This window comes from Nipponia nippon, unplaced genomic scaffold (assembly GCF_047370975.1).
Source record: "Nipponia nippon isolate SJK-2023a ecotype South Korea unplaced genomic scaffold, ASM4737097v1 scaffold_14, whole genome shotgun sequence".
NCBI classification, from domain to species: Eukaryota; Metazoa; Chordata; class Aves; order Pelecaniformes; family Threskiornithidae; genus Nipponia; species Nipponia nippon.
The window spans coordinates 9522494-9545239 of record NW_028262330.1 but is presented as its reverse complement, the minus strand read 5'-3'; the positions used below and the strand labels follow the sequence as shown (position 1 = coordinate 9545239).

Below are 22746 nucleotides of genomic sequence, written 5' to 3'. Positions count from 1 at the left end.
GACTAGCCTGTGAGCGATGCGTTAGTGAGCTTCAGAGGAAGGATTCTGCCTCTGGAACAGCAGAGGAGGTGCCAGCCTTTGTTCAGAATTGCTCCAGAAGAAATTGCAGTGCTTTGTACAGGATCAGCAGGTTGCCCTGCCATAAACCCTTTCAACAACGTACCCTGCCCAGCGTTTCCTGGCCAGGAGCGCCTGGTTTCGGCAGGCGCTCTGGCTGCTGCTGGAAGTCAGCAGTGATTGTGATTCAGGCACTCAGCTATGTATTTAGCAATCTTCCTCGGAGCACCCAAATATGAATATTTTGCCCAAATTTCCTCTGGCATGCTTCTGGAAGCACCTTTTTCAGAATGCTTAGCGTTATTCATCTGTGGGATCTGGCAGTACCAAGCATCCTTTTGCCACTGTAGCCATCTCTTTTCTTTCCTGTGGTAATGGGGATAAAAGTCTACTCTCCATTAACAGACAGGTAGTTGTCACTCTCCTAACCTCAAACCCTGGACAGGACTCAGAGTACACCTACTTTGCAAATACCACTGTGTACAAGTGGGCGTTTGGCAGGTGGGATTTAGGAAAAAACAAGATGAAGTAAGATGGGAACTGAGTGTGAGGGAATGCCCTGCCGTTTTCAGGGGCCAGCTTTTATGGAAGTGGAGGAGCATGTCTGCCATTGCACAGTTTTCCTTTGAAAAGCAGAAAATCTGCTATTGATGGAGTCAGAAAATACCATGCTCGTGAGGGTCTCAGTGTGCAGATCCTATTCATGCAAACTAAGCATGAAGCCTGGAGCATATTTCAGTGTCTGTGGTCATCTGAGCTATTACTAACCTGCACAGATTCTTCGGCTGCCTGAAGACATGACAAGAGAATAGACCTCCAATCTCAGATGGGAAAAATGGGTCATGCAACATCTCCTTCTGTGGCGCTGACTCATTGGAGTTGCAGCTGCCAGTCTTACTAAGCAGAAACTGCTATCCTGGGCATTTCATGCAGACATGCAGCCCTTCCTCCTCACCCTTGCTGCTCTTAGATATGAAGCAGTTGAAAGTCTGTGCCACTCCCGATGCAGTTCTCATTCCTCCAAGAGAAGGCAGTGATGGCCACCTGCCCTCTCTCAGCCATGACAGCGTGCTCTGCTTTTCCCTTTGTAGGAAACAAATCATAAGTTGTATTAAACACAAAATTATCACTTTATCATGAAATATGTAAAAAATAATGGTTTTTTTGTCTCAATGGAGATCAAAGCCAGCCTATAACAATCTCCACTTAATCAGGCTTAGCTTTAATGAAGTGAGAAATGGACCTGTATTATAGCTATGGTTATTATTTAATAAAGTTTTTATACAGTCATTCCTTAATAAGAAGTGATTGTCTAAAACCTCTATGTTTTCTAGGACCTTTACTGAGGAATGCTTCTATCAATGAGACATTTATATCTTCTCAGTTATTACTGTGTAATAAATGGCAAAGCCCTGGGTAGCATACTGAGTAACACATTCAGCAGGTGTACCAAACAGTTGTACTTATGTTCTTAACATCTCTATTATAATATTAGTTTTAACTATTGCTGCTTTATCTGTTAAACATTTATTTTACATTTTGCTCATCATAGGCTATTGAAAGTATGGCTGTGTTGGCTAATCATTCTGTAAGTATCAGGAACCGTTTCACAACGTGCCGTAATACTGCCCGATCAGTGTAACAATACAAACACTTCTTACTTGCATCTTTCAGGAAACCATTAAAAAATGTACTGTGCAAGTACTTATTTATGATTGTTACTTATTCTGCAATGAAGCCTTGACATAGAACTACCTCTTTCAAAATGAATACTGAAAGGAAAAGCAGATTTTAGAAGTATCCTATTTAATAAGCAGTGAAGTTGTCTGTCCCCAGATCTGTCTTGTAAAAGTTGCTTTCCCGTTAATTTAGATTAATGAATAGAAAGAGGTCTGGGAGGTGTTTTTGATCCCTGTTACACCATTCATTACCAGCTTCTGCTCTGCTTCCCAGGAGAGCTCCTGAACACGAAGGCTCCGGAGCCCCGCTGCCACCGCAGGGAGCCCAGGGTCTGCCGGGTCCCGCGTGTGTGCGGGGACCTGCCCCGAGGCCTGCCCTGCTGAGTCCGAGGGACCTCCCTGGACACGTGAGGATGGCAGCGTGTCGTGGCTGAAGGTGCACTTCGCTTTCATCTGCTGCTGTTACACTTTATTACACTGAACCGAAGGCATCCTCCACCCTTCCCGTGCTTCTCTCTTCAGCAGAGAGCAAATTCTTTTCATTCTCTTTCGATGAACTGGTTAAAGGGTCAAGTTCAGTGAATTGCTTTAAGCTTTGCGCATAAGAATTGAGGCCAATGAATTTCTTTTTCTTTTCTTTTCTTTTCCTTTTTGAACAACAATATTTTACACTTAGAAGTTGCTGGCTGCGATGCAAATGAAGGCAGGCTCAGGCAATACCTGGGACATGCGACGTTAAGCTGGTAGATGGGTTTGAGTGAAGCGTGAGCCGGCGGGCTTGTCACTGCCTGCTTTGGTCTGTTTTCTTATAATTTCAGTACCCTCTGCTCCAAGTAACTCCTGGGCCTCTCTCCTCTCCAGAATGCGCCCTGTCTTTGGACACAGTGAAGTCCAAAAGATTTGAGGATAGAAGTATAAAGTACCTTAATCATCTTTCGCTCAGCATCTCTGTAACTGTACATGAGCACTCACTAAAGTACACCACGAACACCTTTGCGTAACTCTTTTGAAATACCCAAAGTTAACTTTAAAAACGGGTGTTGGACTATGGCCGGATCCAACGGCAGGGTAACGACTGGCGATGCTTTCATTTTCCAAGTCTTTCAGCGCCATTATGGTTGGGAGGGAGGTGCTCGTCTCTTGGCTGAATCCCGCAGGACGGTGTTCCCTTCCGTGTGTTAGCACTCCAGTGAGGACTGTGACAGTCAGGAAGGGCAGAGTTTGGCTCCTGGACAGGAGTTTTGCAGAAAATGTTTGTTTGAATACCACCCTCTGGCTTGGAGTCCTCTACTGCAAAGCCACAGAAACAGATTTTATTTCTTTAATTTTGTCTTTATTAGCACAGACAGCACAGTAAACACAATTCTTAGGAGGTGTTGCAAAAAAGGAAGTTACACAACTTCTAAGAAGCGAAGTGAATGTAAAATAATGAAGTCAGTGTGAGTGTTCTCAGCCTTTTTGTTTTGCTTTTCTTTATCTTGTAACTAAAGGGATTAAAATCAAGGACAAAACAGACATCACTTCCTAACAGGATCTGTTTTGCTTTGTAGCACACTGAGGGTGTTTTGGACTGGTATCACCATCACGGGGAGGCCGTACACGCGTTTTATCGTCACCCAGTTGTAGGAATGAGGGCACACCCGGCAGGCAAGGTCATCCCCAGTGAACCCTGGTGTCCCCAGAGACTGTCCCCGTCCAGGGACCCGCCATCCCGCTGCCCTCGGGGGCCCTGGCCGCCAGGGCAGCCCCTTCTCTTTACGAGGTGTCGGCAACACGAGATCGGCCTGTAAAAATTCCTCCGTTGGCGTGTCAGATGTGCGCACCATCCGCAGGATGGGGCTGGTTGCCCCGACACCGGGGAGGAGAGGAGGGTGGGTGCACCTGCCCGGGCGGAGGCGATGCTCTACCTGCCCTCACCCAGATCTGCTGGGTGCCCTTCTCCCGAACCGCGTGCTGGCTGCCCTAGGTTTGAGCACAGACATATATATATTTAGAATTATTCGGGTTTTAAGCCACATTTAATTTCTCAGGAACCCCAAGCATTTCCCTCTCAGGAACCCCAAGGATTTCCTGTTGCTACGGGTAATTTGGAGCAAAACTGAAGCATTACGACGAAACCCACCGGCAGGGTGGAGGAGACGTCACTCACACGAATTACCGAAAAACGGTTTCTCGCAGCCAACCGCAAACAACGAACCCACAAACCCCCCGAACTCACCCCGGCGTGGGACGGGGACGTTTGTGTCCGCACACCCCTCACACCCGCGCTGTGACTTCACGGAACCCCGGTACCGACCGCCTACACCCGACCCCCCGCGTCGCCTAGCAACGGCGGGGCGGGCCCCGCGCGCGCCGCCAACTGTTGCCCGCCCAGCGCTACCGCCGCCTTTCGCCCGCCTCCTCTGAGGGGAGGGGACGGGGCGTGGGGGACGGTACCGGGCTCCCGGGCCAGGTACGGGAAGACCGGGAGCAGAAGGCGGGAGGCAACCGGTGCTTTCGTGTCGGGTGAGGAGGAAGTTTGGCGGCGGTGTTGGGGATTTCCACGCTGCAGCCCCGGCGCCGGCTCCCGCTCTGCCCCCTGAGGGGGCAGAGCGGGAGCCGGCGCCGGGGCTGCAGCGTGAGGGAAGGGGGTTTGGTGTATGCAGGGTCGTTGGGGGTCGAGGCGGGGTGTTAAGGCATCTCTGTGACCTTTCTGCAGCGCTGTCTGCGTTTTCACGGTTGCAGGGAGCGTTTTGAAATCCAGGAAATAACGCAGGTATAGCGAAACCCTGCTGTTGGTTTGTTTTTTTTTTTTGTTTTTTTTTTTTTTTTTTCTTGTTTGCTTAGGGAGGGGGTTTTTACTCCGGAGTTGTGTACGTTGAAAAAGGTTGGACTCGCTGTGGAAGCAGGCAGGTCCTGGAGAGCTCTGGCAGCGCTCTTATATGGGGAAAATGCAGAACCGTATGTGGCTGTGCCTCGGCAGCCATGCGTGGTGAAATGGGGGTGTCGGGGCAGAAGGGGGTGTCTTCTGCACAGCCGAGCCTCCTGCGGCACTCGGGGCTGTCACCTGGAGACGCCTGACTCTCTGGGCTTCAAAATCTTTAAAAGGGGAAGAAAAGAGTACTTTTTAAGGGTGAATGCAAGCAAGGGGCTTGTTCTGTAATTATTTTCTGTGGCGCTGGTGATGGTGTTTGGATTGCCATTACTTATTGTGGAATGTTTTTAATACCCAACTGTGGTTCTGAATGCATTTGCTGGCTCTGGGACGCTGGTGACATAGCCAGGAAAAAATGATTTGCAGTTAGTATGTGGCTGTCACGACAGTCTGTTCCATAACTACAGATCTCATACATAGCCCTCATGTGGGACCTGCGTTGCCCTGATGCAGTCGGTGAAGCGGTACTGCCTCTGATGTACTTAGCTGAGCAGCGTTGGGCCTGTGCAATATGTGCTTGGCAGCGTAAGAAAGCAGCACGCAGCAGAGATCTTCCTCTGAAGCTTTCAGCGGTGGGGAGCGTAGGAGATGTTAACAGTTCTCGGTCTGGAGTTGTTTGTCCCTGAAATGGAGACCGGCAGTTGTGCTTTTCTGTTACACAGAAGTGACCTATGGCAGCAGTCCCGGGGCTGCCCGTGCTCTGTGCCGTGCTAGTGCGGGTTTTGGGGTGGCAGTTTGATGTTGCTGCTTTGGTAGTACCAATAATCTTCATTCATTCCAGCAGATTTATAAGGTTAGTGGCTTTGGGGGCACAAATAACAATTTATCTGAAAAAGACCTCGTGTTATTTGTCTGATTTAACTACTTATGTTAAGGAGGAGGGACAGATGAGAGAACGCTTCTGAAATAGGTTCAGAATAGGCTCCCTGAGCATGGACTTCATGGTATCTGTATTCAAGCTTATACCAGTATAATATGTGATTATGGTCCCTTTTAATATGCTATTATAGTTGCTCCTGTTAAAAGCAGTCTTACCAGTCAGATGGTGTGCTGAATGTGGGCTTGCCTCCCCAGCGATGGGACTGGATTGCCCTTCCCTAATCATTTCTTGGTTCTCAGTAAGGAGGGAAGCGTGAACTTGCTGGAGCTGCGAGTGATTTTCTGTCTGTGGCCCTTCTGATTTCTGAGGAGGGGGGAACAGCACAGTGTCACCGCCAGATCTGTGCAGTAGTGTGGAATACTATTCACACAACTGCGTACAGGAGGAGATGATTGTGGAATTTCTAGCGGCTGTTCGGCAGCATCTGCCCAAGTTGAGAGGAGCTTGAGCTCTTCCCGTTGCTAGATGTGGTAGCCTTCAAGCAGTTTTAAAACCTCTCTTAATAGGCTTCTTTTAACTTTATTATTTGCAGAATTACTGCAAACAGCAGCAAATCTCCCAGAAGCCACCTGATGTGCAGATGTTTTGTAGCTGTGGTTGCTTTGTCACAGCTCTTACCACCACAGTGGTTGGGGATCTTGGCCATGTGCAAAGGCTGCAAAACAAAACACTTTCCATGCCAAAATCGCAAGAGGAATGGAATAGCTTTGCTTCAGTTATTGATTAACCAGTCCTGTTACATGTGTTGAGCATACCTTGAGCTAAGCTCTTTCTGTCTTTTGAATACAGTGTCCTAGTGAAATATTTTAAACAGTTATAAAACTAATCATGGGTTGCTGCTGAGTTAACCATTATCCAAACTTTAGTATTCTCAAATGCTTTGCATGTTTGGGTAGCTGACCCCCTAAATTCTGAATTGCAGCGTAATAATGTAATTCCTTTTGTTCTTTCCGTAGTCATTTAGGTTGATCGCTGCACTGAACATGAGACAGGTTCTGTAAGTGCTTCCCGACAACACAGAACAGTGCTTTGGGCACTGTGTTGCAGCTAATGCTGCTGGTTAGTACTAGGGGTCTCTGGATATGGCTCTGCTTTGAATCTTGTTTTCAGTGTGCCAACGAATGTTGTTATAAATGATTTCGACTTGGTCCCTATCTGTTTTGTCTGTGCAGGTTCAAGGGCAGAAATATCTCCTGCCTGTGCATAGCTATAAACTCTAAAATAAGCCATGTTTTCTGTTTTACCATATAAGTGAAAAAACACAGTCTGCTGAATGTGCCAGAATTTATGATCACTGGGTTGTTAATTTGTGTTTGTCACGTTTCGAGCGCCATGATGTGCTTGGCAGACTTCAAGAAATAATAAAGGGAAGCCCTTCTACAAGAAAGTGTGTTCACTTCATTGTAAGGAAATAAAAGAGCAGGTATGTGAGAGCCTTTCTTTAAAAATAAATAAAATGCCTTTTATAAATAGATGGGGAGACTGAAAATTTTTAAATATCAGTGCTTGCAAGCTTTGCTGGATAAAGGCTGCAATTCCAGTTATTCCTGCAGCAGAGACAGACTCCTTAACCTGTGGTTTGCCCAGCCACCAGCTGAAGAGCAGCCAAGGTCCTGGAGCTCCTTCCTCCTCCTAATGAAGAGCTCTTTAGAGCTACTAAAGTATTTCTTAAACATGAAGTAAATTAGTTTTTAGGCTTGTCTGCATTCAGACTGACCAATGGGTTCTGGGAAGTGTTTCCATATAAACTAGAGTAAAGCCACATCCTTAATGCTTTCCCTCTGCTTGCCAACGTAAACTAGTCATCATCAGGCACGGCTGGATTTCTTACTGTGCTGGGGAAACTCGAGATGTTTCTTTACCTCTTGGGGTCTGAAATTGCTCCCATTCTCCAATCATTCCTCCCCTCTGGAGACTGCAGTCTAATCTACCCCGGGTGGGTGGGTAGACAGAAATATGATTTGTGAGGCAAAAATCTTATTTTCTTTGTTTTTCTTTAAATGTCTTTATTTCCTTGTGTTTGCTGGAGGCCAGACTTGCAGTAGTATAGAAAAGAAATGCAAATATTATAGTTTCCAAATTCTCTGGGGGAAGGGAGTTTGACCAGGGCGCCTGTAAATAATTAGCTGAGACACAGGCAGAACTGTTCCTGCTTGGGACAGTTTCTCCCTGTTCGTCACGCTGTTTGTGCCTGATGGTACTCCTGGAGGTACCAGGAGTACTCTCCTCCTCGCCCAGCCATGGTCTGGAGCAGCACTCAGTTGCTCAAGGAGCTCTTTACCCATGTGCCTGCAACACCCACAGGCAAGTATGATGCAAGTTTTTTGCTATTTACTGAGTACCCGACGGGGTGACCTTGAGGCTTGTCAAAGAAAACAAGTTGGTGTGTGAGCTCAGCTGTCTCCTGAGCAGCAAACACCAGTTGCAAAGAGCATTTTGTAACTTACAGACTTGGTTAATTAAGGAACTGAACTGAGAAGCGAGTGCTGAACTATGCTTTAGGCTTAAAATAAAGACATTTCTTTGCAAGCAGCCTCCAGCTCTCTTTGACATGCTATAGGTGTTCACTTGTATTGCTTCAAAATAATGAAATCTGAGCTTACCTCTGAACCTTGGCGTTAAGGCTGGTCTATACTGGGGTGTCTTTGGAGTGCCTTTAACTATGACCTGCAGCTCTGTGTTTCCTGTGTGCGAGGAATGTTGTGACATCTGGCCTGTGGTTGGCCCTGTGGTGCCCAGGGCACAGCGGTCTTCATAATTTTGTCACCGACTGTCCATGCCAACATAATGGTAAATGCTACTGCCCACGATATACTCGTGCTACCTTCACTGGCCCCATTGCCCAAAGCAGCAGGTTTAACAGGGGCAGGCCTGAGTGTCAGTCCCAGGAAATGATCCCTGGTAAGAGTTTGACATTTTCTGTCCTCCCTCCTTGTTACTGCTGTTCTGACTTCAAAAATAGAAAGAGATTGTCTCATCTCAATGCAAAGGCTTCTCAAGAGGGTTAATTATGTCACATTTATTATCTGATGTGCAGATCTTTTTAGGCAAATATAATGAATAATGTTTTGCTTGGTTTTTTTTTTTTTTTTTTTAGTTGTATACTAGCTTTTTTAAACCAGGGGCTGCAGCACCCCTGTGCATGCTGCAAAGGTGATGCCGAGTTGACCACAGCTCATTTCAACATACGGCTGCCTGACCTGGGTGCCCGGCCCTGGAGGAGGGGGCGGCAGGCGGGGACCTGGTGTGGGCTGTCCCAGCAGTTCGCTGAATGGGAAGGGCCGTGGTACCAGTCCGCAGAGGTCCGGCAGCTTGCACAGTCAACAGCATTTCACACTAGAAATGTTAGCAGAGACTTTTTCAGATAATATGATCTCATTCCTGCTCTTACTGGAGTGGACACCTTTAGAGTTTCTGAGTGACATTTGTGGCATCCTCACGGCATACCACCATGGTGCCACTTCGCGCCTCTTTTTTTAGGTATGTGAAAGTGAATGGAAACTGTCTTGCAGCTCAGAGCTAGAAGTGCCCTGATCAATGTTGGAACAAGGTACAAAGCAATCTGGTGCGTTTTATTCTGAGCTCTATGGCTGATGTGCTGGCCCCGTCCATGCCAACGGTGAAGGGAATGTACTTTTGTACCTAATGCTGCAGACTGGGATGTTTCTTTCTGCAAAGGGGTGCTCCCTGCTTTGAGCCTCCAGTGATGGCTGATGAGCGTATGATAGCCCAGTAGTGGGAAGCAGCCCAGGGATTGATGGGGTGCAACCTCAAAGTAATGAGAAAGAGCCTTTTTTTTCTTTTTTTAAACTTTCTTTGGAGGATTAGCAAATTAGCAGTCTGCTAAAATCTTTTAATGTTAAAACTTTCAGAGCATAAGCAATGACCTGTGAAAAGGAGTGCTTGGATCTAGACCCTGTGCATGATGAGGTCTGGCATGTCTATTATGGCCAATTAAAGTGACAGGTAGCAGAGTGTAAACACTCCTGACTCCTGCCGTTCCCTGGCTGGCTCCAGGCCACACACTGCCCTTCTCCTCTGCCTTGGAAAAGGCACGTCAGTTTGAACTTGCTATCCAGAGCACAAAGCGGCCTTTCAGAACCTCTGTGCCCTCCGCTCATGTGGTTCAGTGTGAACAACCCAGAAACTGAAGCCTGGTCTTTCAGTCAAAACCTGTTGTCCTTGAATTGCACGATTGTATGAGATACAGATGTTATCTGCGAGGGAAAGGGAGGCTGGCAGTGCATTGCGGCACAGGCATAGCTTGCCCTCTGGGGATCCTTCACCAGCTTTCCAGGATGCTGTCCAGCACTCGGTCCTAAATTTGGGTCTTAGGAATAAACTTGCCCCTAGAAGTCCCTTCCAATACCCACAGCAGCAGTGTGTGAAGCTTTGCCTTAAACCGAGCTTCAAACATTAGATTTGAGTAACTAAACAGTCAGAGGAAGATATTGCATTGAACAAACTAACTTGTGGCCCTAAAATAGCTTCTTATTGGAACAGCTTAGTAAAATAACTGTGCTCTGCACATTGATCTTGAACTCTGAGAGATTTTAAACTCACAGCTATGTGGGGAGACTTGGTGTTCTTCCATGTTGCAGCAAGAGATGGAAGCAGTTTCTATGACTTCTTCCTTCCCCCATCAACCTACCTGCAAGCCGCGTCGCTGTGCGTGGCAGCCCCTGCTCTGCCTTGTGCTCGGCTGCAGCTGCGTGGGTGAGAGCCAGCAGTCGTTTGCTCAGCTTCCTTGTGGATGCGGATGCAGAAGTGTGGTCTCACTTAGTGCTTCTGCATTTTCCTCTTGCATAGTTTCTTCTGTTTCCAGTCAGACCAAAGGGTAGATCAGCATCTCCCCACTGCTGCCTGACAACTGAAAAGGAAAGGAAATATGTTGGGGGAGAATCTGTGCTTTTAAAAAGTTCATAGCCCACTTGGTGTAAATACGCAAACGTTTGTAGAGGAGTGGCGTGTTTCTAAAACACATTGGTGAGAAATGCTTCACACCCTTCTGCGTTACCCTGTAATTAGGAGAATACTTGCCTTCCAATGCAGTGGCTGCTTAAATAAAGATGGGAGAGCCTGGATGTTCTCTATGATGGATGTGCAACAGTAAGTAACATTTCATTTGAGACTGCCAAGCCTGGCACACCTCCACGTGGCATCTCTTCCTTTCCAGTTGTGGTGAGGTGACTTTTCCTGCACTTTTGCTGGGAAGAAACTGGATGCGGAGGGTGCAGGGACTCAGACCTGCATCTGTCCCACAGCTAGCAGATTCAGCTTGTCAGGCGGGTGCAGGTCGGGGGCATGATCCTGGGGAGGGAAGTGCCATGGCTGACGTGCACATGGCATTTCTTGTTCCTGGTTGTGTGTGATGGTTCCAGCTCTTGCTAATCAAATTGCACAGTGGTGAGAGACTTGGATCGTCTTTTCTTCCCTGTCTCCTCTGGAATACTGGGAGGCTGTCTAAATGTCAGGGGTGCTGGTGATTTGGCTGTGATGGGAGCGAATTTTAACTAGGCTTGCTCTTCAGCATCAATGTATTGATGTAGGCATGTCATGTAGCCTGTCCGTCAGCCAAGTTACTAGCTTTCAGCTGCTTTATGTGCAGATTTTAGGGATTGCTTTCAACCTGGGAAAGCCCAGCCAGGTCACTGCAGGGCAAGGCAGAGCTGTGTTCCCATACCCACCTAATGCTGATGCCACTTTCCTGCCCCACAAAGATCAGAATGAATCCATGGGAATCGCTGTCTTCTGGCTCCTGCTTCTGTTTGGGGTGACTGTGCAAAGGCAGCCTGTGCTTACTCATCTGGCTTCAATGCAAGCACACAATTGCCTCTTTCGAGGAAGGGAATTCATTAGTTTCTGTGAAGTGGCCTTGGATCTTTGGGCAGCAGGTGCTTCTATAGAGCAAACTGTTGCTGAATATTCAACAGTTGCTATGCAAGTGTCTGGCCAACTGCCTGTGAAGCACTTGGAGTTATCTTGAGCATCCGATTAGATAAAGTGCAAAGTACTTACTGCTTTAAAGCTACCCGCAGCTATATTGTGTTGGTGGTATTTTAACGTTTATTGTTTGGGGGGTTTTTTTGTTTGTTTTTTTTTTTGTGTGTGATGTGAATCTTCCAAGATCATAAGCACCAGCTTCATCTCTTTTGACTCAGCCAACAAAGAAGGGAACTGCCTAGCAGAATGAGAAACACAGTGATTCATATTCAGGTCATCAGAACCTCATTCTCTTACTGGTTTCGGCTAATGGCATGTACACTGGAAACAAATGACTCAGGATAGAAGTGTCTCCTAATCTTTAACATACTGTTTAAACTCAAGTTAGCTCTTTTAAGTCTACCTGAATAACACCTGTTCTTGCCAACCTCTAATTTGGTACGTGAAGTACTGTAGATACCTGAACTATGAAGGAATCATTTGAGAGGTTAAGCTGTGCAACCAGCCTTTTCTTTTGCTTTTCTTTTCTCTTTCTTTTTTTTTCTTTTTTTTTTTTTTTTTTTTTGAAGGAGTTTAATTTCCTTTGGTGTGGTCTGTAAGCAGCCTATGCTAGGTGGCATCATCGAAAGTATGGTCCTGTGAGAAACTGTGATCACTGAACAATTACAGCTTCAAATATCTTACAGCTTTAGTCAGAAAGGTGTGGATGCCTGTATATTGTTTACTAGTGATGCCCCAATTCTGACTTCTTGTAGTAGCTTTCTTACCCGCATTAGTTGTTTTAAGCGTGCTTTGTCTGTTTTCTTCTACTGGTTATTTAGCCCACAGAAGGAAAACTTTTTAGATGTGTAATTGTGACAGTTATTAATCTCTTATGAAGAGACAGCTGGGTGGTGTTATCCAAGTCCCATGCTTTACAGGATTTCTGTGCTGCCCATCAGAGGTATGCTTGTGCCAGGAAACACTGCATTATCAGGGGTGTAGTGATTCCCCACCCCATAGCTCTTAAAGCTTAATAGCTAAGCTTGTAGTTCCTACCCACAGAAAACAGTCATGCAGGCTTCAGCACAGTGGCTGTCACTGGTCCTAGTTTCTGTACATCGTGCTGAAACAGTGGTCTGTAGCAATGATTGTAGGTGGACCTTGAGCACTTACAAGCAGGAATAAGCAGCTGATGCAGCTGCTGGAGCTGAGCCTCCCTGGCAGGATTGTTTGTTGTGCTGCTTGCTTTGAAAGGGCTGGGGTCTTCAGTGTGTGATTTGGTTGCCAGGTACTCGGAAGAGCAGCTGAGACGTGCTTCCTAAACGTCCACTTTGTTTGCACAGATCTGCAGGGTAGGTGCCAGATTGGCGGAGAAGAGAGGGGCTGGCAGCCTGGGACGTGGCGTGCGGCGTGGCGTGCGGCGTGGCGTCCGCCTTCCCCGCTGGGAGGAAGCAGCGGAGGGCGGCTGAGGGGGAGCTCCTCAAAGGACCTTGGCTGGCCCATGTTCTTCATTGATCCAGTCCCCATCAGTGCCTGAGCTCCCTACAGCTCCAGGATGGGATCAGCAGTAGGGAGGACCAGCTTCCAGGAGGGGTTCCAAGTCTTGCAGTGAGGCATTTCAGAAGCTGTAAAGCAGGTGTTCAGGCTTATGATGGGTCATTGCCTCCGAAAGCTCATTTCTTTTCTTCCCTTTTTTTTTTTTTTTTTTCTTTTTTTCTTTCTTTCATGGGGCTTAGAAGTGAAAGTTCAGGAGCAGAACAATTACACTTCGGCAAAGAGTACAGGGTACTGACCAGCACGGGTACAGTGCAGTCTGTGCTGTAGCTATAGATGAGTACTCCACCACAAGTAAATATGTGAAGATTAGGTCGCCATAAAGTGACAGGAAAGAAAAGTGAGCCCTTAGCCTTTATAGATGACACTGCACATTTAATTGCTAATGGACTTTTTTTAAAGAGCATCTAGGCTGCTATTAGTAGAAAAAGCAGATATGTGGTGTTACCTACAGGGAACAAAAAAGGAGTCTTTCATGATCTTCTTGACCTTTACTTTCTTGTGTTAATTTGTTTAATACCAGTGAGATTTTCCTGCTGTAAAAACTTGCTTGAGCAGAGACCAAGACCTCTGAAAAAAACATGCTAATTGGGAGGTAGGGCTGTGCAAGAGCTGGTCCTTCCTTTCCTCCCTTCATTTGCAAATTCCTACTTCAGGGATCCACTGTGTGCTCTGTGCCTCTCTTTCCCTCCTGGATCAGACTTTTGCCAGCTGGTGCAATTCCATAATGGCAATCAGGGCTTTATTGCATTAAACTTTTTAAGAGAAACAGGAGCTGTGTGCCTGTGGGGCTTAGCAGGCAGGAAGAAACTTTGGGGAAATGTTAGATAAACAAACACTCCTGGATACTACTGAAACATCTTAATTGCTCTTAACAATCTTTACTTTTTCAACACCTACTTAAAAAGGTCTTATTGCTTGTGCTGCCTGTTTGTACCTCCCAAGGTACTTTGCAAGAGCAACAGTGTCATTATCCCTGCTTGCTTGTGAGGATGCAGGGTGCAGGTCAGAAGATGTGCTGAAGAACCTGGGGCTATGGCAGGGCCAGGGCAGACTCCACGGCTGGTGTCTGACCTGCCAAACCACCGGCTCCCTGCGGATGAGGGGACGTGGCCATGCTGAAGGCGCTGTGGCTCAGAGCTAGAAATTTGATTGCATGAGGCAGCGTGGCTTCAATAATACTACATGGCATAGACCAAGAATAAATCCTTTTGGACATCTCTTGGAGCAGTACCTTGGGAAAGTTTCAGGCTTAATAAAGCTGACACGGAAAAGTGGGAGAAAGCATATACACGTGTTTATTATTGTATAGTGCCGAAGTGTCTTACTGATATTACTTGTGTATCTGGAAGACCTGCTGAAAGCTCAGCTAGAAAAGCATCCAGACATCTGCTCTGAGTGTGTACCTAGAGATTCAAACACTGCAGGTGAAGCTGTCCTTTGACTGCTTGGGTGTTCATTTGTTAACTAGGTTTGAGCAGGTGTTGTTTTGAATTTCTTAAAACTCTGTATGCTAGGAGTTTTCACAGTCATATAAATTGGTATTTCAGGAAAAAATGGAAGGCGAGACCTGCATTTCTAGTAGCAGTTTTTGCAAATCTTAAAAAGCTGCAGCTTCTGGCTGACTTTTCTCATGTTGAGGTGAAAAAGGCACTGAGAAAAATTGATGCCATCAGCACCGAACATCATTAGTTCTGTGAAAGGGGATTTAAGCCTCTGTGGCTTTTGCTTAGGAGTGTCCAGAGGCTACGGGGGTTGACTTGTAGCCGTGCCCCTGCAAGCAGTGCCACTGTAACAGCGTCCCACTGACCGTGCTTGCCAGAAGGGCAGCTGGTGCTTGCGCTGGTGCCAGGCTGCCAATGCCTTGGGATTCCTGGGGAAGGAGCTGGGCGGATGACAGTTGGTCCTAAATATGAGGTGCATCTGTGAATGAAATGCTTCATTACTTGTGACAGTAAGCTAAACCTTAAATGCATGATTGTCTTGACTTGGCAATAGTTGTGGAGCTTGCAGGTGAGCTTTGGAGTGGAGCTGTGAGTCAGAGTATTTGCAGGACTCACTCTGGAGTTGAGTTATTTGTGTCACGCTGGATGGGAATTGTCAAAGCAGTATCATGTTGCTCTGTATCAAACAAAGCACAGAGTAAAATCTTAGGCTTTATTTTTTCAATTAAGAATTTTTATTTGTCCCTTAGGGACAAGAAAATAGAAAACAGCTTGTCTTGGCTATTGTGAGTGTTCATGGGGCAAGAAGGGGAGGGAGGGGACAAACAGCAAGAGCAGTGTTGCAGTAATGAGAATGACGTCTTATTTTAGTTGATACTTAATCAAGACATGGTTCCAGGAAGCAGGAACAGAGCTTTTTTTTTTTTTTCCCCCCTGCCCTCTTATATCTTTAATTGTCACCAAAACTTACTGTAAATGTTTTAACACCTGCCAGCTCTTTTTTCACGTGATAGATTTTTGCCCATCCTCAGAGTAAACTGTTAGACTTATCGGGCTTGCTTTTGTTTAATTGATAATATTAATACCTGAAGTCACTGAGAGTTAGTCCTGTGATTACCTTCTTTCAAAGGATGCCTCTTTTTATAATAAAACTTTGAGGACATTTATTACTTCAAGTGCATTTTGATAGTAAATTAGGGCAAAACTGATTTCATTTTATACCTGGGTGTTGTGTTCCTCTCTGCTATAGAAGAGACACGCCAAGGCAGAGAAGTATTTGAGCCCTTGTGGAAGGCGCAAGCTACCCAAGGAGCTTGCAGAAACTGGCCTTTGTAAAGCAGGGCAGCCTTTCTGTTTTATGGCTTTTGTACAGAATCACTCTTGCTTACCAGGGCATCCAGAGAGTGGGTTATTGCTTCTCCTGTACCCTCTTAACTGCCTTGAAGGATGATCTGAATTGCCTCCCAATTCTTCTTTTGCCAGGGTGGTGAAATCCAGGACTGTGCCTACTTGGACAGCGAAAGCGCCTACAGCGAGTCAGAGCTCTTTCCTGATGACGACACGATGACTCTGGCACAGCAAGAGGTTCACCATGAGTCTGACATGGACAGTGCTATCGAGAGTGCCCAGAGCTCGGAGGCCTCCGACGTGTGTCGGAGCGAGGAGAAGGACGGGGTGCTTGGTGGCCTGTTTCTGCCTGGTGACAAGTGAGTGGTGGTTTTGCCCCATGGCAGCCCTGTTTTGAGGCACGTGCAGAAGGACCAGGGAGGAAGGAGCCTTTATGTGACTAATCCCTACTGTGGGAGGCTGAGGATGCCTGAAGGATTTAAAAATGTAATATCCATTTACAATATAAGGGAGATGGATGTCCACGTCCTCTAAGTGGCTTAGACAGTCTCAGCCCTGGCTCCTTCTGGCACGTTCTGTGAGCACTCATGGGACTTGCATGTTGTGTGTTGAAGTGAAAGTGTTGGGTCTTTCCAGAATGAATCACTGCATTGGCATCCCCCAAACTTAGGATCTTCTGTGTTTCCATAACCTTTATATGCTGGAATTAAAAGAAATACTTCCTGCAGAGCAGTGCAATATGGGGAATGCTGCTTTAGCCTTTTGTACATCTAGTTATCTGAAGATGTGGGCTCTGCAGGTTTGCTTTGCAACTCCGTGTACCAAGTTAATTTTGTGTGTTTCTAATTTTCCATAATCTTTAGTGCACAACAGTAACTTGTGTTTAACACAGGGTGTCCTGGCATGTGTGTGTGTAACCATAGTTTGCTGTTAACACAAGAGTGTCTCTGTAATCCTAACTTGACTCTTCCCAGGCATGTACCTGAGGGGCGCTGGTAAAAGCCAACTGGGGGAAAGGGACCCAACTTGATTTAATCCTGCTTTGAGCTGAGTTAATGCAGTACCGCAGGCGGAGCTCAGCTGGGCTTGCTTTGTAAGCCTCTGTCCTGTCTTCCCTATTTCTGACTTGTCATCTTGGTTTGTGCCTATTGAGCTGCTTTGATTGCTAAGGCAGTCCTCCTTCTCTCTCCTGGCCTCCTCGAGTGCTCTCTGTGCAGCCTCATTCCTACCCTCCTCCTGAGTTTCTCAGCTAGCTGAGATCTGGCCTTCTCCCACTTGCCCAAGCAATCCCAGAACCTTTATCAAGATAATTCCAGTTTTCATCAGCTCTTCACCAAACTTGTCTCCTTCCCTTGCCATTCCCAGTTCTTCAAACCACCCATCCTTGCGGTGACTGACTTTTACCCATACTGCATTTGAAATAAGTATCTTATTTCAAGATACTTGAAATAAGTACCTCCCAGCTGTGCCCTTCAGGCTCTTGTGAAGGCGTTGGGGGAGGCATTGTGTGCCCTCCTTCAAGGAGGGGCAGGAACTACTAAGAGTTACTGTGCTAGTACTAGTAGATCCTGGTTTATCCTCTGGGGCATCCTCAGCTTTGGTAAATCTGTGGGAAAACACTTGGGAAGCTTCATGCTTTTATGTTAAAAGACAGGATAGAGATTTTTACCTGGGCCAAACCACGATACCTGCTTGTTGAAGAAGGAGATGGGTTGTGTATCAGACGTGTCAGTCCTGCTCTGAAGAACAGGAAATAGCTTTTTTTTTTAAAAAAAAAAGAGCACCAAACCTGAAAGCTTCCTTCAGAAAGTGTTAGAATGGGGAAAAACAGCTGCTTTTAGCAACCCCCTTGAAAATGGCTGTGTGATTTCTAGATAGTTTCCAGCCTGAGGCTGGTTATGAGTTCAGGATTGTCATGGTTTAACCCCAGCCAGCAACCAAGCCCCACACAGCCGCTTGCTCACACACACACCCCCGCTGGGATGGGGGACAGAATCAGAAGAGCAAAAGGGAGAAAACTTGTGGGTTGAGATAAGAGCAGTTTAATAATTGAAATAAAATAATAATAAAATAAAATTGTAATGAAAACAACGAGAGAGAGAGAGAGAGAGGGAGAAACAAAACTGAGGAAAAACAAGTGATGCAACCACTTACCACCCGCTGACCGATGCCCAGCCAGTCCCCGAGCAGTGGTCACTGCCCCCTGGCCAACTTGCCCAGTTTATATACTGAGCATGACGCCATACGGTACGGAGTAGCCCTTTGGCCAGTTGGGGTCAGCTGTCCTGGCTCTGCCCCCTCCCAGCTTCTTGTGCACCTGGCAGAGCATGGGAAGCTGAAAAGTCCTGGATTAGTATAAACACTACTTAGCAACAACTAAAACATCAGTGTGTTTTACAACATTATTCTCAAAACACAGCGCTATCCCAGCTACTAGGAAGAAAATTAACTCTATCCCAGCTGAAACCAGGACAAGGATCTGCCCTGAACATGGACTGTTTCAACCCAAGCAGTTTGAAGTTTAGCAAAGCTTACAAATAACTACAAATTAAAAGATCTAAGCAACATTGTCAGGCAGTTCCAGCAGTGGTGACTGTTTGCATAGCTGCTATAAGAGAAACTTAGCCAGGCAATGCATGAGGGATAAGGCTGCTGAACTCCAGTCTGTTGGCAAGTTGTGGTGTTCCAGGGCTATTGTGCTGGAGAGTGGATTTTATGGACAAGTATACGTTCTCATCCCAGCTGAGGACTGGTCGTTTACCTGCATCCCTGGTGGAAGTGTTATGAGGAGCTTCTTCCTAAACTGAATTGGTGTAACAATGTTGAGGTGAAAACAGCAGTTGCAGTTACACAGGTCATAGTCACCCAAAAACTTAGCAATACGCAGGATGTCTGTGGCACAGCAGCTCTTCATGAATAGATGTTAGTGTGATGTGTTGAGCTTCTCACTAATCCATCTCCCAGCCAAGGAGCCTTGTTAGATAAGTTTGAACTATTTCTAGTATAAGTATTCCTATCTTCATGATCTTCATCCTTTAATAGTGTGCCAGGCTTGACTTGCCCTAATTTCTGTTAATGTGAATTAGATAAGTGAATTGCAGGTTATAAATGGATCTCATCAAAACAAGAGAAACAAAAGAGCGTACATCTGAAACATTGGCATGCTTCCTCGTCTGCTAATTGCTTTTGAAGGGAAGGGATATGCAAATAATGCTTGCACCATCCGCCAAAGGAGCACTGTTGTATCTCTTGTTTACAGCTCACAAGTGTAGTGTCACAGGAAGAGGAATCTCCCTGTCTCCAAAAGTGCGGGGCATGGTTAAGAGGCTCAAGGTAGACTCAAACGAAACCTAGGAGGCAATGTTGTTGGGCTGCTGGAGAACAACAACAGGGAGCTACTGTCCCGTGGCTCAGCTAGTGGAGTCAGAGATACAAGCACTGTGCACTGAAGCAAAGGGAGTGAAAAACCCCAATCTGCACAAAGCGTCAGCAGATTGAATCAGTGCCTTTTCTGTATTGCAGAGAGGCGCTGGATTCTGCTTTGTAGTAGAAACAGTAACATGTCAAGCAACTCCAGGGCTTCACAAGTGGAACGTGTGTTTCAGGCTTTAGATGTGCATTTTCTGTAGAGAGAAGTCTGTTTATAGGAACTTGTATGTGAATTTACTGGCTTGTCTGTTTGAAAGCCTTACTGAGGTGGGAGCTGAGCAAACCTGTGTAAAATATTTGCCTCTGCAAGATAGCACACTGCATGACTGCAGGGTAGTCTGGACTCTGGGCAGGAGAATCACCATGCACCCTCTGCAGCAAACTTGCTCCATTGTATTAGATGTGATGTGCTGAAAACTACTCTGCCAGCTGCTTTCCTGTGGTGCCTGGCTCTGCTGATCTGTTTACCTATATGTCCTCTCTCTCTGAGGTCACAGGGTTCTGCCATTCCCTACCTGTTTGGCATTGTCTTAGATACTTCTCTGGTAGTAAAGCACCCTTTTCTTGTGGTCTGTATCTCCTCTGAAAGACATGTTTTTGTCACAATGGAAGGAAAGGCAGGAACTCAGCCTCCATTAGGTCACATCTGTAGTTTTAGTGACTCTCTGGCATGTGGTGAGCTGAAGTTTGTTTCTGGGCACACCAAAAAGAGAGCGGCTGGAGCTCATGGAGTGTGGGAGAGAGTTTGTGGGGATTACTGGGAAACTCTGATTGTGGAATGGAGTGACAGCCTCTGTCTTGAACATGTTTCTCTCACTGTCCCATGCATTTCGGAGTTGTCTGCGCAGTTCCTGCATTCAGAGCAGAAGTCCCATAAGCAGCAGTCTTCACCACTGCATGGAAATGATGACTGAGGATTGTCAAGGTGTGCTCTTCAAAGTGAAATGGTTTGTGTTGATCCAAACCCATCTCACAGGTAGCTTGTTTGTAGATTCTCATGCTCTTGTCTTTCAAGGCACTATGTCAAATGCACATCAGATGTGCTTAGCGCTTCAGTTTTTTAGTACAAAGTGAGTTACAACTTCAGATAAGGGAACAAGCTGTAAAGGTGGAAGATTCCATGTGAGATGAGATGCTATCAAAGTCGGCCTTCGAGATGTTTTGACCTCTTGTTTCAGGTCAAGTCCTCACAACCCTTCTGCAGCATCTGACCTCTCAACTTATTCCACCGCCTCTCTGATCAGTAATGAAGAACAGTTCGAAGACTATGGGGAAGGAGATGATGTGGATTTTACTCCCAGTAGCCCATGCCCTGATGATGAGACCAGAACCAACGCCTACTCTGACCTTGGCTCATCTGTATCTTCCAGGTTGCTCCTTATTCATTAACAAACAATTTTTCTATTTTATTCTTCTCTGAGCATGGGTGACCATACCAGAGTTTACACTGGTTACATAGACTTACCTTAAAAGCAAAATGTTCAGTTTATTTTTTGCCCTGCGATTGACAGACTACATTTAATAACAAGAGCTATAGCAAATATGTTGTTTCTGATAACCTCTGCTGGGTTCTGTTGAAATAACTGGGCTGTTTTGCCTGTAGAGATTTCTGTCTATTGCAGACAGTAGATTTCACAGTTAGGGGCTAGTGTTGGAACTTATCTGCTGCAAGCTGGAAACCAGCTTAGCATCATGCACCAGCCCTGATGCAGTGCAGAGAAGACCTGCAAGAGAGCTGCTCCTCTTTAGTGTTCTGATACTACAAATCCTTGGCACTAACCTGTAAGGTGAAGTGCTGTATACGGACAGGGGTTTGTTTGAAACAAGCATCCAAATTGACTTTGAATGTCTTGGAGACCATTAGCAAGTAGCTGCTGTCTGTTAGGAGCTGGAAATGCCACTACAGTCCAGCAGTTTCCTGGATGGGAGAGCAGGTTTGGGGAAGTGCTGAGCATGAAGATGCTCTAGGATTTGTCTGCTTGGATCAATAGCACATGACGGTCTTGTGCTTCATTGCTAACACCGGACAAGCTCACTGCATCCCTCTGTTCCGCATGCAACCCCCATGTGCTGCCCTCTGTTTCAAGCACTTCTGCAATCCAGCTTTGCCACCTCTGTCATGCATGCAGAGCCAGCACCCGTCTCCACTGCCCCTTCATGATGATGGCTTGTGTCCTTCATCCCCTGTTTCCTCAGGTTTATGCAGCCCTTTCCATTCCCATTCCTGGGGATCTGTGTACTTCATGCCATGATTGCTCTCTTTTATTTGAGTTTATTTTCTGTTTATCATGCCAAGAGCTACTTTTATCTCCTCTTTAGACCTATGTCCACTTCTCCCTTCCTCCTCATTCTAGGGTTCCTTCCATCCTACCATCTGAGGGGGCTTGTGTGACTTCTTCTTACCACACCACTCTGTTTTTCATCTTCCTGTCTTTCTCTTGGAGAAAAGACGCTTCAGGTTGCATGCCAGGCTCTAGTGGGAAGATGGGCAAGATGAGAGGGCAGCATTGCTGAGGTAGAACATACTAATGTAGCTGCTTTTGCTACATGCATCGTATGGACTCTGTATACCTTGTGCTAGTCTTCCAGTCACCCAAACTGATTCTTTCCACTGACACCCAGAACACATCCTCTGTAAAGCCTCTTCTCAGACAGGTGGACTTGCCCTAAGATTAGCACTCTCCATCATCACCTCTAAGTTAGATGAGTTGCAGTTAGAGGTGGTTCCCCAAGTCCCTCATCTGTGATTCTGACACACAGACACGCAGTCACGAGGAAGATCTGTTGTGAGTTGGTTACTATAGCTAGTAACATCTCTCCTTTCCTGCAAACAGTGCTGGCCAAACACCCCGAAAAATGAGGCATGTTTATAACAGCGAGTTACTGGATGTTTACTGCTCACAGTGCTGCAAAAAGATAAATCTACTCAACGATTTGGAAGCCAGGCTGAAAAACTTGAAAGCAAACAGGTAAGCAGCCTATTGCACTGCTTTTAGCAATGCCCCCTTGAAATGGGACTAGCTAGTAGAAGGAGGAGAGGAAGAGCAAGCCCTCTCCTTCCCTGTATCCCATTCTATCTTACACATGTGTTGTTCTTACAAAACAGTAAGAAATTTGGCCTGAACCAAAATGCCGTTCTTCATTAGCTAGTAAGTATTTTTCTGACTTAAGGTGTAGACAGCATTAATAAACTCAAATATTTTAACCAATTAGCTCTTTGATTGCAGAGTGAGAGTGATATTTCCAGGAATTTTTCCCAGGAAGTGGGGTCTGCTGTGGTGCTTAGTGCAGATCTACAGTTAGCTACTGTTTTCTCCAGGTGGGAAGGAGTGATCTGGCAGATCCTTAGCAAATGCATAGAACCTTACATACACCTCTCCTAAAGCTATTGATCAGCAGAGGTACTTCATTCCTGTGGGATTTTTTTTGTCCTCAAGGGAACTTGGAAAAATGATTAATCGTATGGCAGAAGTTAACTTTTGCGGTTCTTTGCAATTTCAGTTTTTCCCTTACATT

General features: G+C 46.1%; 1 protein-coding gene across 12 annotated transcripts in view; it reads left to right on the top strand.

Annotated features, from left to right (window-relative positions):
• RAB11FIP4 (RAB11 family interacting protein 4) overlaps nucleotides 1-22746 on the top strand; it is a 132196-nt gene that overhangs the window by 94176 nt on the left and 15274 nt on the right. For 8 of the 12 annotated variants that reach the window (XR_015703200.1, XR_015703197.1, XR_015703201.1 and 5 more), the window contains 3 exons: nucleotides 15937-16160; nucleotides 20409-20600; nucleotides 22065-22199. Coding sequence is in view for 6 of the 12 variants with exons in the window: in XM_087750657.1 (XP_087606783.1) it covers nucleotides 15937-16160; nucleotides 20409-20600; nucleotides 22065-22199 (551 nt within the window). In the remaining 6 variants the exon portion in view is untranslated. Of the gene's footprint in view, nucleotides 1-4127; nucleotides 4242-4404; nucleotides 4492-15936; nucleotides 16161-20408; nucleotides 20601-22064; nucleotides 22200-22746 lie in introns of those variants that run through there. The other 4 variants (XM_087750662.1, XM_087750660.1, XM_087750661.1 and 1 more) reach the window with 4 other exon arrangements.